Source organism: Suricata suricatta, chromosome 5 (genome assembly GCF_006229205.1).
Source record: "Suricata suricatta isolate VVHF042 chromosome 5, meerkat_22Aug2017_6uvM2_HiC, whole genome shotgun sequence".
Taxonomy (NCBI): Eukaryota; Metazoa; Chordata; class Mammalia; order Carnivora; family Herpestidae; genus Suricata; species Suricata suricatta.
This window is the reverse complement of record NC_043704.1, coordinates 76,852,762-76,867,889: the sequence shown is the minus strand read 5'-3', so window position 1 is coordinate 76,867,889 and position 15,128 is coordinate 76,852,762. Positions and strand designations below refer to the sequence as shown.

General features: G+C 38.3%; 1 protein-coding gene across 4 annotated transcripts in view; it reads left to right on the top strand.

Moving 5' to 3' along the window:
- The window catches only part of IL1RAP (interleukin 1 receptor accessory protein), a 144,485-nt gene that overhangs the window by 41,259 nt on the left and 88,098 nt on the right, over positions 1 to 15,128 (top strand). For all 4 annotated transcript variants that reach the window (XR_003908709.1, XR_003908710.1, XM_029939635.1 and 1 more), the window contains exon 2: positions 6,447 to 6,511. Coding sequence is in view for 2 of the 4 variants with exons in the window: in XM_029939635.1 (XP_029795495.1) it covers positions 6,448 to 6,511 (64 nt within the window). In the remaining 2 variants the exon portion in view is untranslated. The remainder of the gene's footprint in view (positions 1 to 6,446; positions 6,512 to 15,128) is intronic.

The following is a 15,128-nucleotide window of genomic DNA, read 5'->3' as shown; positions in this document are numbered from 1 at the left end:
AAAAAAAAAAAAGAAACAGAATCTGAAGCAGGCTCTAGGCTCCTGGAGAGAGCCTGGTGCAGGACTTGAATTCCCAAGCAGTGAGATCATGACCTGAGCTCAAGTTGGATGCTTAACTAACTGAGCCACCCATGTGCTCCTTATTATAATGAATCTTTTTCTTTTCCAGGCAACTAGGTGGCTCAGTTGGTTAATCCTCTGCCTCTTGGTTTCCACGTTGGTCATGATCTCACGGTTTGGGTTTATGAGTTCAAGCACTGCATCAGGTTCTGCACTGTTAGCAGGGGTTTTCTTGGGATTCTCTCTCTCTCTCCCTCTCTCCTGCCCCATCCCTGCACATATACTTGTGTTCTCTCTTTCAAACTAAAGAAATAAACTTAAAAAAAAATAAGTTTTATTTACCATTGTTATTGGCAGTATATATGTAAGTTTTGCATGTTAACTATGTATGCTGTGACTTTACTTCTTTTTTCTTTTTGTAATAAATTATTTAGTGTTTTCTATGTTGAAAATTACATCATCTGTGAATAGCCTTATGTACTAATTCAGACTTCAAGTATGATGTTGAATAGTACTAAGAATGAACATCCTTGCCTTGCTGCTGATCTGAGTGGAAAAGTATTTGGTTTTCAACATTAGATGTGACGTTAGCTGTGGTTTTTTAATAGATGCTCTTTATTGGTTTGAGGAGCTTCCCTTCTATTCTTAGTTGCTAAGAGCTTCTATCACGAATGGATACTGAGTTTTGTCAAACGTTCTTCTTGCATCAATTGAGGTAATCATGTGGTTTTGCTTCTTTAGACTTTTAAAATACTGAAACAAGACTTGCATTCCTGGATAAACTCTGCTTGGTTGTGGGATATCTGTAGATTTGGTTTCTTATACCATCTGCAGTAGAATTTGGAATCAGAGTAATGTGATGTAAAATGAATTGGTCATTGTTTTTTCTTTTGTTTTCTGGAAGGGATTATCTAGAACAGATGTTGTTTATTCTTTAAATGTTTGATACAATTCACCAGTGAAATCATCTGGAGCTTGAAAATTTCTTTTGTAAGGTTTCTAATAGCAAGTTTCATTTTAGAAAATAATTACGGGACCAATAAAATTATTCATTTCTATTTGGATGAGCTTTGGTTGTTTGTGGGTTTTGAGATATTGGTCCATTTCATCTAAATTGTGTAATATGTGATTAGAGAATTTAGTATTCCCTTAATTATCATTTTTCCCTTTATTACCATTTTAATGCCCCGTGATCATTAGTGAGGTAGCCTCTTTTACTTCTGATATTAGTGATATGTGTCCCATCACCCCCTTGGTTTACCTGGCTAGAGGTTTAGCAAGTTTTCTATTGCTGTTGTTCTTTTCAAAGAACTAACTTTTGACTTCATTTTTTTCTATTTAAAAATTTTTGATCTCTAATTTTCATCATTTCCTTCATTTTGCTTGCTTTATTTTTCTCCTCTTATTCTGGGTTCTTAAGGTAGATGACTAGATTATTGACTTCAAATTTTTCTTCTTTTCTAATATAAAACTTTTAGTACTACAAATTATTTTCTAAGTGCTGCTTTAGCTGCATCCCACTTATTTTGGTATGTTGTATTTTCATTTTTGCTCAGTTTAAAATATTTTATAATAGTCTTATTTTTGACTCATGAATATTTAGACACACAATTGACCCTTGAGTAACATGGGTTTGAATTGGGCAGATCCACTAATACACAGATTTTGTTTTCATTAAATGCACGAGATTGCTGTCAATGTATTTTCTCTTTCTTATAATTTTCTTAATAACATTTTCTTTTCTCTAGCTTACTCTATTGTAAGAATATTGTATATACCAAATACCATGTGTAGATACCATGTACCATTGTATATACACATATACAAAATATGTGTTAACCATCTGCTTATATTATTGGTAAGGCTTCCTGTCAACAGTAGGTTGTTAGTAGTTAAATTTTTGATAAGCCAAAAGTTATGCATGGATTTTAAACTGTGTGGATGGTCAACACCCCTAACCCTTCATTATTCAAGGCTCAGCTTACCTTAATTTCTAAGTGTTTGAATATTTCCCTGTCATTTCCTTTTATTGGTTTCTAATTTAATTCTCTAGTTGGAGAATATATGCCCAATCCTTTTAAATTTGTTAAGGCTTGATTTATAGTTCATGACATAGCTGATCTTGGTAAGTGTTCTATGTGTACTTGAGAAGAATGTGCCTTATTTAATTTTTGGAGTCTTCATATACTTGTATTATGCATTGTGCCAGGTTTTTAGCTGCATCCATTAGGACAAACGAAGTAGGTTATGCTTACTTAGTTTTACTCATCATGAGTCTTCCATGTCACTTTGCTGATATTTTTGTTTACTGATAAATATTCTTTTCTGAAGTATTCTGCACAAGGGTTCATTTATGGTTCAAAAACTGTAAACGAGATAATTTAATCAAAAGATTGATGGTGAAAGTAACTTTGCTATCAAAAACTGTAAACGAGATAATTTAATCAAAAGATTGATGGTGAAAGTAACTTTGCTATCTTAATAATGCCATCTCTCCCTTTCTGTAAATTGGGGTCCAATAACTTGTCCCATCTCCTTTAAAGGCTTGTTTGCTATATCTTAGGTGAGAATACATGCAAAATCTGCTCAAACTTTATTGGTAAGTTAGAGAAACATGTTAGGTACAGTTACTAAGTTTATTAGTAAGTTGGGACCTGGGTGGGATCAGGACTCCAGGAAGTGATTTAGCTGCAGGGCTGATCTGGCATGGAGATGACCATCCAGGGTTTGTGGCTTGGTGTTTACGGCCAAGTTTTCAGTGGACAGATCATAGCAAAGGGTATCTGTCAACCAGGAATGAAGCAGCTTATAACGACTTGGTGGTCACAGGAGGCTTATTTAGCTTGGAGCAAGACCTTACAGGGGACACAGTTCAGGCTTCTGGAAAAGAGTGCTGGCAAGCACCAGGCTGAAGGTCCACATTCTAACTATGTTGCTGGGGTTCGAAGAATGGCTGGGATCCGGGTATGGGCTCTATGTGGAATCAGGAAGCTGAGGGAGAAACCCAGTCCTGTGGCCTGGTGAAATGCTACAGTGCAGGAGATAGGCGAACCAGACTCAGGGATAATACCAGCCTGGGGGAGCAGACCTGGTGTCAGCCTGTCACCTGCTGGCCCTCTGAGAGAATCATTGGTCAGGGCTGACTCAGAGGCAAGGAGATCCTGAAACTTGGTAAGCCTAGAGAATGCAGACAGTGGACTGATTCATATGCAGGGGTTGATGTTAAAGTGATGACCACATGTTAACAATCATCATTAATATTATTGTTGATTACATAAAAATAAGTACATATTTGATACTTTTTGCCAGGGTCTATTGGCATCTGAGTTGATATACCAGGACACAGTGGAATTAAATATGAGCGAAGGACTAATACCTAAGAGGGGACGTATGAAAATGATTGTGTGGTAGGTAAAATGGACAGGGCAGAAAAGGCTGACTGGGAATTTATTTTTGTAAGTTGCAATCATCTGAAGCAAGGGCAGAGTCTATTAAACGCCATGGCAATAATCTAAAGCTGGGTTGTAATTCAGACCATGAGAAACCGTGTGTGATTAGGCAGGTTCCTTTGCTTTCTGACAGCTTCTCCATTTCTGAAAATATCCAGCACCCTCTCTCCCCAAGAAAAAGGAACCAAAAATGTATTACTAGTCACAGTAATAAAATTCTGAGGGAGAATGGAAGACGATGTTAAATGAACCAGCCAACCTCCTCCCACTAACCTTGGTACCTTTAGTCTGTCAAAACAAGCCTGCACAATCACATTTTCTTTTCAGTCTGCTTTATTCTAATTCATCACAGGACAAGACTGACCCTGGATTTGTGTTTGCACACAGGCTATCTTTAGATTGGCTTTACCTTGATGACCTGATGCCTTGCTGCCTCTGGAATAATCCAGTTGCTCAGGGGAATATCAATTAAGGCCCTCAATCACACTAATTAGACTGTCTTCTAAGTGCTGCCCTAGGAATCTAGCAGCTTATAAACAGGCAAACTGGGAAAATCTAGAGGTGTGGGATTTTGATTTTGTTTTTTATTATTTTTTATAGCCAAAAGCAAGTTGGGAGGTAGAGTGCTTTCACACAAGGAGTATGGAGGCTAAAGTTACTGTGCCCTGAATCTGCAATGAAATATCTAGTTGTTCTCTCCTGACAATGATTAATGCAGAATAACTAAATACTTTTATTAATGACTTGGATGAGGACATAGGTGGCATGCTGATCAAGTTTATAGATGACACAAAGCTCGGAGTTAAACAATTACTGTGATGACAGGCTTGGGAGACAAAATGATTTCAAGACAGATTTTAGTGGCAATACATCCAATACAAGTCGGGAAGAATGATCTCCAGAAGGTGCAGTTGGATGACCACGTCAGTCTTCTAATCAGAAACTTTCATTGATTCCCTATTTTCTGTGTAAATTAAATCCTAAGTCCTTTACTTGTTGTTCAAGGCCTTGTTAGAATCTCATCCGGATACTCCCTGCCTTCCAACAAACTCTTTATAGTTCTTTTAGTAATTCCCTGTGCTTGAGCCAAACTGAATTATTTACAGACTATTTCCTTTTTATGTTCTATGCTTTTCCTGTTTGTGAACATTGTTCTCCACTGAGTTTCTTTTCCCCACTTTCCTTCTGCTGCAATTCAGTTCTTGCTCAGTTCAAAAGCTACCTCTTGTATTTAGTCTTCTTTGATTGCTTTGGCTGAATTAATCTCTTTCTTTGGCTAATCTTCCATAACACTTATCTGTTCCTCTCTATGCTTATCTGTGTTTACTTTGTACTGTCATTATTTCTGTACACATTTTAAGTCTCTGCTAGACCTGCTTAGTGTTTGAACTTGTCTGATAAATCTTTGTGTATCTTACAGAGCCTCTGCATGTGTCTTGTTCATAGCTGTGACGTTGTAGTGATTTATGTCCTCTACTGGGAAGAAATGCCTTTACAAGAGGCCCCTGCAATTGTATCATAGAGACCTATAAATGGAAAGTGGTCAACACATGTTTTATTGAATAAGTAAATAACAGATAGAAGAGTTCCCTAAGTTGATGATATAAGAATTGGAAGGGAATGGTGGTGGTAAGAAAGAAACATTTGATCTCTGAGCGAAAATGGTTGTTTAGGATATAATAAACTCACTTGTAGTTTTTGAACAGTCATGCTAAAGAAGGGAGCCCAGTATGAACTGGAGACTTGTGGTGATCTGTGTCAAGAAAGGTGCCAGGTATCGGAAGCTTACGTTGTTCTTTATAGTGACCATACGCACTGGACTGCTTAGGCAGTACCAGTTTATACCTTTGTTTTGGTGCCACACTCTGACAGATGTCTCATTTAAACTGCTATTGTATGGCCATCCTATTTATCAAATACCTTTTTCACCCTTTTTTAGCTTCTTGGGTTCCTATGGCTGTGAACCTTGTGCCATAGGCTAATGTTGGCCAGATATGGTATAAATCCCATCTCTGTCACTTAGTAGAAATGCGAGCTGGACAAGTTATCAAAACCTTTGTAAGCACTCGTATGTGGCTGCTGTTTTCAAAATAGCAACAGCCTTGAATATGGAATTTTTCAGAAATATCCAGGTATCAGTAGTTATATCCCTACCAAGGATTTATCAGGAGGAAGATATGTCTAAGGCAGGAGGGGAATGAGTTTCACAGGGTTGTTAAATCTCTAGGCCTTCTGTATTACAGATCACACAACCAAATGTAAGGACATGGTTCTTGCTAGTTGGTTGTTTCAGCTGGTTATCAATAGAAAGGCTAAAGATCACAGAAACTGGACTCCAACCTTACCATTCATCTCTTTCAAGAGGAGGAGAGCACACACAGGATGGCATGAGGTTTATATATTTCCCCCTACTATAAAGTCAGAGTGTAGTGGGCTATAAACCAAGTCTGAATCCAGGATTTCTAGACTTTCTATTTATCATTTCTCCAGACAGAGAAGTGCTTGGATCATGAAATATTTCCAGTTGGGACAGACCATGAGAATTCTATGGAGGGGGAAAAAGATCAAATTTATCTGCCAGAAATGTGACTCCTGATGAAAAAATTCAAGCGCAATATTTTTCCTAAGTAGGCAGTTGTAAGTGAATGATTAAGAGATTGTTCTAGAACCAGGCTGCTGGAGCTTGACCATTATTCTACCATTTTTCAGGTGGAGGATCTTGGTTATCTTATTTAAACTTGTATCCGTTTCTTTATCTGGAATGTGGGTGATAAAAGAAAAAAAACTATTTTATTGGTTGGTTCCTGCAATTAAATTTGTTAAGACTGTAAACATGTTAGAACAGTTCCCCGTCCATAGTCAGCATGCGTATGCAGTAATTATTAAGTTCTTGAGAGTGATAAGTACTCTCCCTTACCTTTGTATTTATGTTGACAGGATGGGACTTCTGTGGTGTGTAATGAGTCTCTACTTCTTTGGGATCCTGCAAAGTGATGCCTCAGGTGAGTGAATGGCTTTTGACAATCTATTAAATTATCTATAGGGTAATGTGTGAACTCTTTCCAAAAAATGAGTTAAGACAAAATAATATTTATATCCATTGTCTGCTGTGGTACCACAGAATCACAGATATGACAGAAATAGAATTTTGGTGATGGGAGGAGTCACTGACACCTTTAGTTTTTAAGGGGCACAGTGTACTTGGGGGAGTGGTCTGGTATTTCTAAATATGGGAATTTTCCATTACCTTCATATCCCAGCCAACTAGAGTCTGGCTTCTCTCCTTTCACCTTCTATCATATGGGACAAGAAATGACAGAGATGGTAGCAAGTTTTCCAAACTTCAGGAAGTAATGGAGGAGGCCTTGGGGCTAACAGTCCATTGAGACCTTTAAGACCAAATGAATAATGATAGTATTCTGTCATACTGCTTCTACCTAGGAAGGAAAGGATCTATCATTAGGCTCATTTTCTTCCCCTTTGGGTGTTGCTTCTTTTTAAACATTTTTTAATGTTTATTTATTTTTGAGAGACAGAGAAAGAGCCAGAGAATGAGTGGGAAAGGGCCAGAGACAGACGGAGACACAGATTCCTAGCAAGCTCCAGGCTCTGAGCTGTCAACACAGAGCCTGACATGGGACTTGAATTCATGAGCCGTGAGATCATGACCTGAGCCAAAGTTGGATGCTCAACCAGCTGAGCCATCCAGATGGCCTTGGGTGTTGATTCTTAAGAGAACCCAGCCAAAGCTTGTTTGAGTTTGAATAGCCAAACTCAGTCATCATGGAACGGGATCACATGAAATCGGATTCACAAGGGATTCGGAAGTTTATCCTTTCAGGGCTCCTCTCATCACTAGAATTACTACTTGGAACTGTCCGTGGTAACTCTAACTAGAGATCATCTCATTGCAGTCTTTGGACTGACCAAGTTCTCACAAAGCTTTTTTAAATATATATAAGTGAGATTTGTTGCTCTCATTTCCACATTTCTGTGATTCAACTACTTGATTTAAGTAGAAAATACTCAATCCAGTGGTGCTCTAATTTTAGTTCAAGGAACCTAGATATCTTCATTTGAAGAAGCTTCTCGTGTATAATTCTCCTGAAGACCATGAACAGTACTTTGAATACCATTACTTTAATTCCTCTCCTATGTGAGAGGTCTTCAGAAATGTTAAAATAGTGATCATAGAGCCATGACAGTGTTTACCTGTGTTCTTTGCATGGCATGGATTTGAGCCCTCTTCATCCTGATTATCTTTTCTGGGTATGTTTCAGTTTTTCTATACCAGTTAAAGCATTTTATTTGAAACCAAAAATAGCACTAAAGAAAGACTATAACTAGGACAGAGTACAATTCAAAGCTGAGAGAAGTAAAGATAACTTCCAACCTCATTGGCCCTTTTCACAAGGAAATCATGTCTGCTAACCTAGATGATACACCCCTAATACACAGATCTACTGGCTGTCTAGACCAGCATCTGTTCTGCTTGAGTGAGTGTCTCATGTGACTGGTCAGTGCTGTGATGTCCTGATTTTTAAATATGTTGAATATAATCCCTGATTATAATCACTTCTTATTTGATTTAGTTCTATGCTTGACTGTTAACCTACTTACGGAGGCCTACATTAACCACCTTAACTAGAATAGCGCTGACAATCTTGCATTCCTTTACCCACCTTTAGTTTCCTTTATGACACTCATCATTTCTTGACATTATTTAATTTGCTCTTGTCTTCTCCTTCCCTTCCTTCTCCTCCATTGTCCTCTTTTTCCTCTCTATCCTCTCTTTTCTTTTCCTCTCTCTACCCCCTCCCCACTCATCCCTTTCTCCTTCCTTCCCAATTTCTCTGCATGTAAGCTTTCCAAGGACAGATACTTGCCCTCTTTGTTTGTTACCCAAATCTTTGCAATAATGATTGGTACATAGACACATAGAAGGCACTCTCTCTGTATATATATTTCATAAATGGATGGAAAACAGTCCCGTCATATCCCTTTTGCCCAAATTGGCCAGTTTTATAATGCGACTTGTTTGGATTCATTCCAGTAATTTATCGATGTGATTTTATGTTCTGCCTCCCCTTGAAGGTAAAAGGAGAAGTGACCGTGTTACTCTTGTTGAGAGATCAGTGAGCTCTCAGAAGTTTGTGGGTGTTGGCGTCCCCCCAGCCATCCTGACAGTGTTGCTTTTCTGAATGACTTTTACTGTAATCCATCCAAGGAGGTCCCCACCCCCTACCTCAGATCTATTGGAAAGCGACTTTTCTACCCAGGAACTATGACTCATAATTCTGCCGGAGAATCTGACTTCTTGAATAAGATAAGTTTTCATACCAGCCCCATTGAGTCACCATGGGAGCAGGAAACATGTTGTAATCCCCTCAGCCCATCTGGCACATACTCATTTGCCTTCCTTATGAAAAGGTATATTGTGTCTGTGTCAGTGATGCACTTCCTAGTTGGAGGAAGAGGAACAAAAAGGAAGTGTTGTTGACAAAAATAAAAGGAGCAACTAACTCTGGGCTACTCGGGGACAAAAGAGACCATTGCACATGTTGGGGGAATCAACCAATCTCTCATACATCAAGGTATCACTTCGTACAACGATACAGATGCTGGCAGACTTGTTGACCTTTCATGAGCTTCTTCCTATGCTTCATGTACCCAGCTTTAATGGAATCACAGATTGATGTGAAGACCAAAGGGGAAATAGCCAGAAAACCTTAAATCAGTGTACATGTATATGATATTTGTAAGAGTCTTGTTTGGTAATTCTGGGCCTTTGTATGCGGACCCTTCTTTTAAGGGAAGCCCCGCATTAAAATAAATAAGTCTATTTATTTATTTATTTATTTATTGAGAGAGAGAGCGAGCTAGTGAGCATGAGCACAGGAGGGGCAAAGGAAAAAGAACCCCAGCAGGCTCCACACTTTCAACTCGGAACCATACCCAAGGCTTGATCCCAGGAACCAAGATCATGACCTCAGCCAAAATCTAAAGTCAGACGCTTAATTGACTGAGCCACTCAGGTGCCCTAGAGAAGCCTCACATTTAAAAAAGGAGCCATACTGACATAAGAGCTTTATTCCATGCAGTATGTTTTAAGTGTAGTGAACAGGACTTCAAGGGACAGAATTCTGATCTCAAAACACAATCTTCCTGGTAGAAGTACTAGGATTTCCTTATTCATTCAGGGAAGAGGGAACAATATATTCTCTCAGGTGGCCATGTTTAAAAAAATCATTTACTTTTAATGAATTAGACTTGGATAATTATAATGGTGATAATATACTTATAATGTGGTAGTTATAGTGGTAATAATAAAGCTTCCGTTGCTGAAAAAGCACTTTGCATTTTATATATTCAATATCATTTGACTCTCACAGCCAAACTAGAAAGCAGTCAGGCTGTTGTAACTACATTTTGGGGAAAAGAAGATTTGAATCAAAGTGGTTAAGTGAATTACCCAAAGTCACACAGCTAATATATAACATAACTATGACTTCAACTAGATCCTCAGTTTTCAAGATGCAGGCTTTATTAACTAAATATACTCCCCTTGGACTCCACTATGATCTACACAATTAAAAAAAATTAAAATCCAAGGGGTCACAGATTTGGTAACTGTTAAAGAACCACTGGATAGATTCATGTCCTTTTTAGATAAAAAGTATCTTCCCTCCTAACTCCGTCACCTTAGCTGTGTTCTTCAGGAGGAAAATCACTGCAATGTAAGCTCAAAATTGAATATTCCCATTTTTGCTTGTTACGGTATTGAACACTTCTGATACTAAACTCAAAGAAGTTCTGTTTTGCAAGAATTCTGAAAAGAAACTTAACTTGTCACACATTTCTCCTTTGGTGTGTTCCATTGGCAACATGTTAGGAAGTTGAACTGTTAAAACTGCCTTTAGAGTAGAAAGAAATATTTGCAATTTGTGATTCCAAGCTGGGGACAGGGTGAGAATGGCACCACATATAATATGGTGAAGTTAAAAAATATTACCATATCAAAACTATTTGTTACAGAGACTGTGTAAAAAAGATAGTAGGCATTTTCATCCCCAAGTGCACGTGCATGCACACACCCAGATCTTTGAATATAGCTTTTTATTTCAAAGCCAGCAGATGTCTATGTGCCAGGTGCAGGGCTAGATTTTACACACATTGTCATTAACGTCACAGAAAACACTGGGGACTAAGTTGGGGACCTAGAGATTCTTACACACATTTTATAATTTAAGAAAAGAAGAGCCAAGGAAGTGACGAAGGTTGGCCATGCTCATGGTGGCATGTCTATAGAGCTAGGTTTTGAAGACTGCTTCAACTCCCAAAGCAGACCTTTTTTCCTTTAAACTACGCTGCCTTCTTGGGGCACCTGGGTAGCTCAGTAGGTTAAGCTCTGACTCGACTTCAGCTCAGGTCATGATCTGACGGTTCATGAGATTCAGCCCCACATTGGGCTCTGTGCTGACAGCATGGAGCCTATTTGGGATTCTCTCTCTCTGACCTTCCTCCACTCATCGTGTTCTCTGTCTTTTTTTCAAAATAAAGAAAATAAGCATTAAATAAAACAAATTACATTGCCTTCTTTTAGGACTTTGTTCTGCTAATAGAGGTAAGATCCCATGATTTAATTTCCATTAATTTAGAGAAATTTGCAGAGAGTACAAATAATCTTTTGGCTTCTTGAGAATGAATAACACTGTGCAAAATAAATAAATAAGTAAAAACAATGGCTTACCAAGAGTCAAGAGACATTGCTTTATGTTCTGACAGCTACTTTGTGAGTGTTTAATGGCATTAAAGAAGTCATTTAATCAATCTGTGGCCACTGTGACCTTACCTATAAACCCAACCAACCAACAATAGCAAAGTTTCAGCCAATTCTACTTTCTTGTTTTTGTTTTTTTATTAAAGAGCATTATGAACATTATTATACACAATATATACTCTTTCTGTTATTTAAATACACAATTTCTAAATTTTTTTGTTTATTTTTTGAGAGAGAGAGAGAGAATCAGTGGAGCAGGGGCAGAGACAGAGGGAGACACAGAACCCAAAGCAGACTTCAGGCTCTGAGCTGTCAGCACAAGACCCAATGCAGGACTTGAACCCATGAACCACAAGATCATGACCTGAGTCAAAAGTCAGATGCTTAACTGACTAAGCCACCCAAGCCCCCTCTAAATAAGCAATTTCTAGTGGCAAATATTTATGTTACCAGGATTTACTTTAGTCTAAAGATCATGTGTTTGACAATTTTATATTATAGATTCTAGGACAAATAAGGGTAGGCTCTTATGTAAGTGTCTTACAGTCAAGTCTGGCAGAAAGAAGAGAAAATAAATCCCGAATGCCATGGGAGAGCAGAGAAAGTTACTAGCCTTGTAGGGAACTGTGAGGGAACCCATCTCAGTCAAAGAACAATTGCTCTTTTCTTGGAGATAATGCATCTCTTATTTGGGGACAGAACAGTGCAGTGAGCTTATTGGATAATGTGAGCGTATTTAGAAGCTGAGCTGGAGGGGTAGGTTGGGGATAGGAATTCTTGCAGGTGAAGAGAATATTTGTGTTTAATATATTTTAGATATAGTTGGCTAGTTCTTTTTTTGTGTCTGTGTCCTACTTTTGTAAGGGCTTATAATATTTCTGATGCTATGTAATAGTTCTTTCACCTTTGGTAAGCTTTTTCTGGTTTTGTTTTGTTTTTGTTTGGGTTTTTTTTTGTCTGTTGCCAGCCCCCAGTACCCTCATAGTATCTGAATCTGCTTTGTAAAAACTCCATACTTGGATGTGCTTGTGACATTCAGTCCTGCCTCTGTTGCTCATGACTAGTCATCCTGAATATACTTTGTTTCTATGCAGTTTAGTCCAAACAGTTTGAGAATGTCTGAAAAATACAGTTTTATTTTATTCTTAGACCTAAAGGTCATTGGAATTATAACATTTTACCCTGGTATCCTTTACATGCTGCTTCTTGGGGGCAGCTAGCCCACTCTTTTTTTTTTTTTTTCTTTTCCTTTTCTTGTATTTTGAAACACACTGATGCTTATTTTTAAGTTGTTTATGCTTCCCAATGTGGGTATTCTGTAGCCTGATTGAAATAAGATTTGAGGGGCGCCTGGTGGCTCAGTCAGTTAAGTGTCCAACTTTGGCTCAGGTCATGATCTTGTGGTTTGTGGGTTCGAGTCCCACATCAGGTTCTGTGCTGACAGCTCAGAGCCTGGAGTCTGTTTCAGATTCTGTGTCTCCTTCTCTCTCTGCCCCTCCTTGTTCACTCTCTGTCTCTCTCTGCCTCAAAAATAAGTACACATTTTTAAAAATTAAAAAAAAAGAAAGAAAATAGGTTTGAGTACCACAATGTATTGGCCTGATGCTAACTTTGCAAATATAAACTCTCCCGAATAGCTTCTTGTATCGCAGCACAGTGGTAATTCTATGTTTAGAGAAATGACCTGATTCTTCCCTCACATGGCTGCGTTAGTGAAGAGAAACCCGGATTTTTGCAGGGAATACATTTCGTGTGTAGGGTTATAGGTGACAGTGTCTGCTGTATGAGAATTCATTCAGGTTTAAACACCTTCATTTCTTCCTTCCCCTCCAACCCCCACCCCAGAACTTTGTTTCTGCCTTATGGAGATGAGCTTTATAAAACCAGACCACTGTCTTGATGATCAGTGACTAAATCTTGTGCACTAAATATATACATGCACTAAAATAAAATAATATATATATGCACTCTCAAGATAAAAACACAACGATACTTGTTTTTTAAATCCACTAAGGGCCAGTATCTCTCATTATTTATATTTGAGGCCCAGAGAGAAATGGATCCATTTTATAAATAATCTGGGAACTTCAGTCAATAACTTCAAGCACCTTTTATCCAAACCTATAAAAGCTAATATACAAAAATGCCTTCTTTTTGTCTTTCTCTGTTTGAGAGGCAATAGGCACAATGATAATACGAGATGGCAGAGGAAATGAGAGAAACCAGATAAAACAATCACACCCATAATAATCTAGACTTGGCTGAGTTCTGTTGTTTTTATGACTTTTATTTCTCTTCCCACCATCAGCATAAAAATTTCTGGTATAGCTATACCTTACTGAGAAATGAATACCACCTTCCCGTGGTGTTTGTAGAGTCTGAACTAATAGTTTAAGGCTGTGTGTTCATCAGCCCTTTCAAAATACCTCCGTATTTTTGAAGTGCTCCTAGAGGTGGGGAGGAGTGTGCCCTTTGATATGTGCATGAAGGTACCCATGTTTGCATTCCTCCTTAACTTATGTAATAGAACGATATGGTCCCTTCAAAGGGACCATGCCAACCAGAGGGAACAAGTGAAGACTCTTTGCTCACTACGCTTCCTAGTCGAACTTGTAGGGCTTACTCTGTAAATGTAGATACCCCTCAAAAAAAGAAATAGAAAGAGAGTGCATCCATCAGTCCCCAATGACTCTCCTATGTAAATATAATTCTGTGCTAGTATTATATTGTGGGTTTTGATTTCTAATTACTTAAACTTGCCTACGAGTACAACCATCAGTGATATATAGGACTGGATTATTGGTAAAGCAAACACAGATATACAGATTGTCATTCCCAAGTGGATCCCAACCATCACCAATGATTATTTACTATAACTTTGTTTGCCCTTTTTTACTTTGGGGAGAAACCTTTAATCATTTGCCATGGACTTGTTTGCTGTTTAAACACATTATACCTAATAGCTTAAATTGATGAGCCTGGATTAACTCTGTTCTTCTCTAGATCCTTTGGGAGTTCAGACTGCCCCCAAAAGTTGTTTGATGAACTAATTTTTGCTTTTCAGAGAGAAAGCATTAATATTATCCTTATATTTTCTAATTTGCCTTTGACTTTTTGATCTATCTGGTCTCCTAGGGAGAATTGAATTTGTCTTATGCAAGACTTTTTGACATCCATGGCTTGATTTTAAATGCATCTTCAGCACTTTTTAGTGTCTACTCAAGGTAAAGGACTATGAGGAGAAGGAGCAGGGAGGGGGAGAGAAAAGGAATTGAAAGGGAGAGAGGGAGAGAGAGAGAGGAGAGAAGAGATACAGATAGAGACAGAAAGACTGAGAGAAGGGAGAGAGAGGGAGAGGAAGGGAGGTAGGGAAAGAGGACGGGGAAAGAGGAGAGACACAGAGACAGTCTTCCCACAGAGGAGCTCACTGGATTTGATACAAACCCAGGTATATATTTTTCAGATTATTAAAAAAGTAATTTTTAGTACCACACTTAAATACTTCTCTTTTCCTCCCTGAGGAAATAGATGGTATTGGATGGTATTCTTTTTGAACCTTTTTAAACATTTCATTTTTATGTAGGTCCTTTTTTTTTTTTTTTAACATTCTGACTCTTTTTCTCCTTCCTAAGGCATTAAAATGATGAGAGCGTGGAGCATCTGGGTGGTTCAGTCCATTAAGTGTATGACATAACCTCATGGTCTGTGAGTTTGAGCCCTGCATTGGGCTCTGTCCTTACAGTGTGGAGCCTGCTTGGGATTCTCCCTCCCTCTCTCTTTGCCCCTCCCCCATTCCTGCTCACTCTCTTCCTCTCTCTCAAAATAAATAAATAAACTAA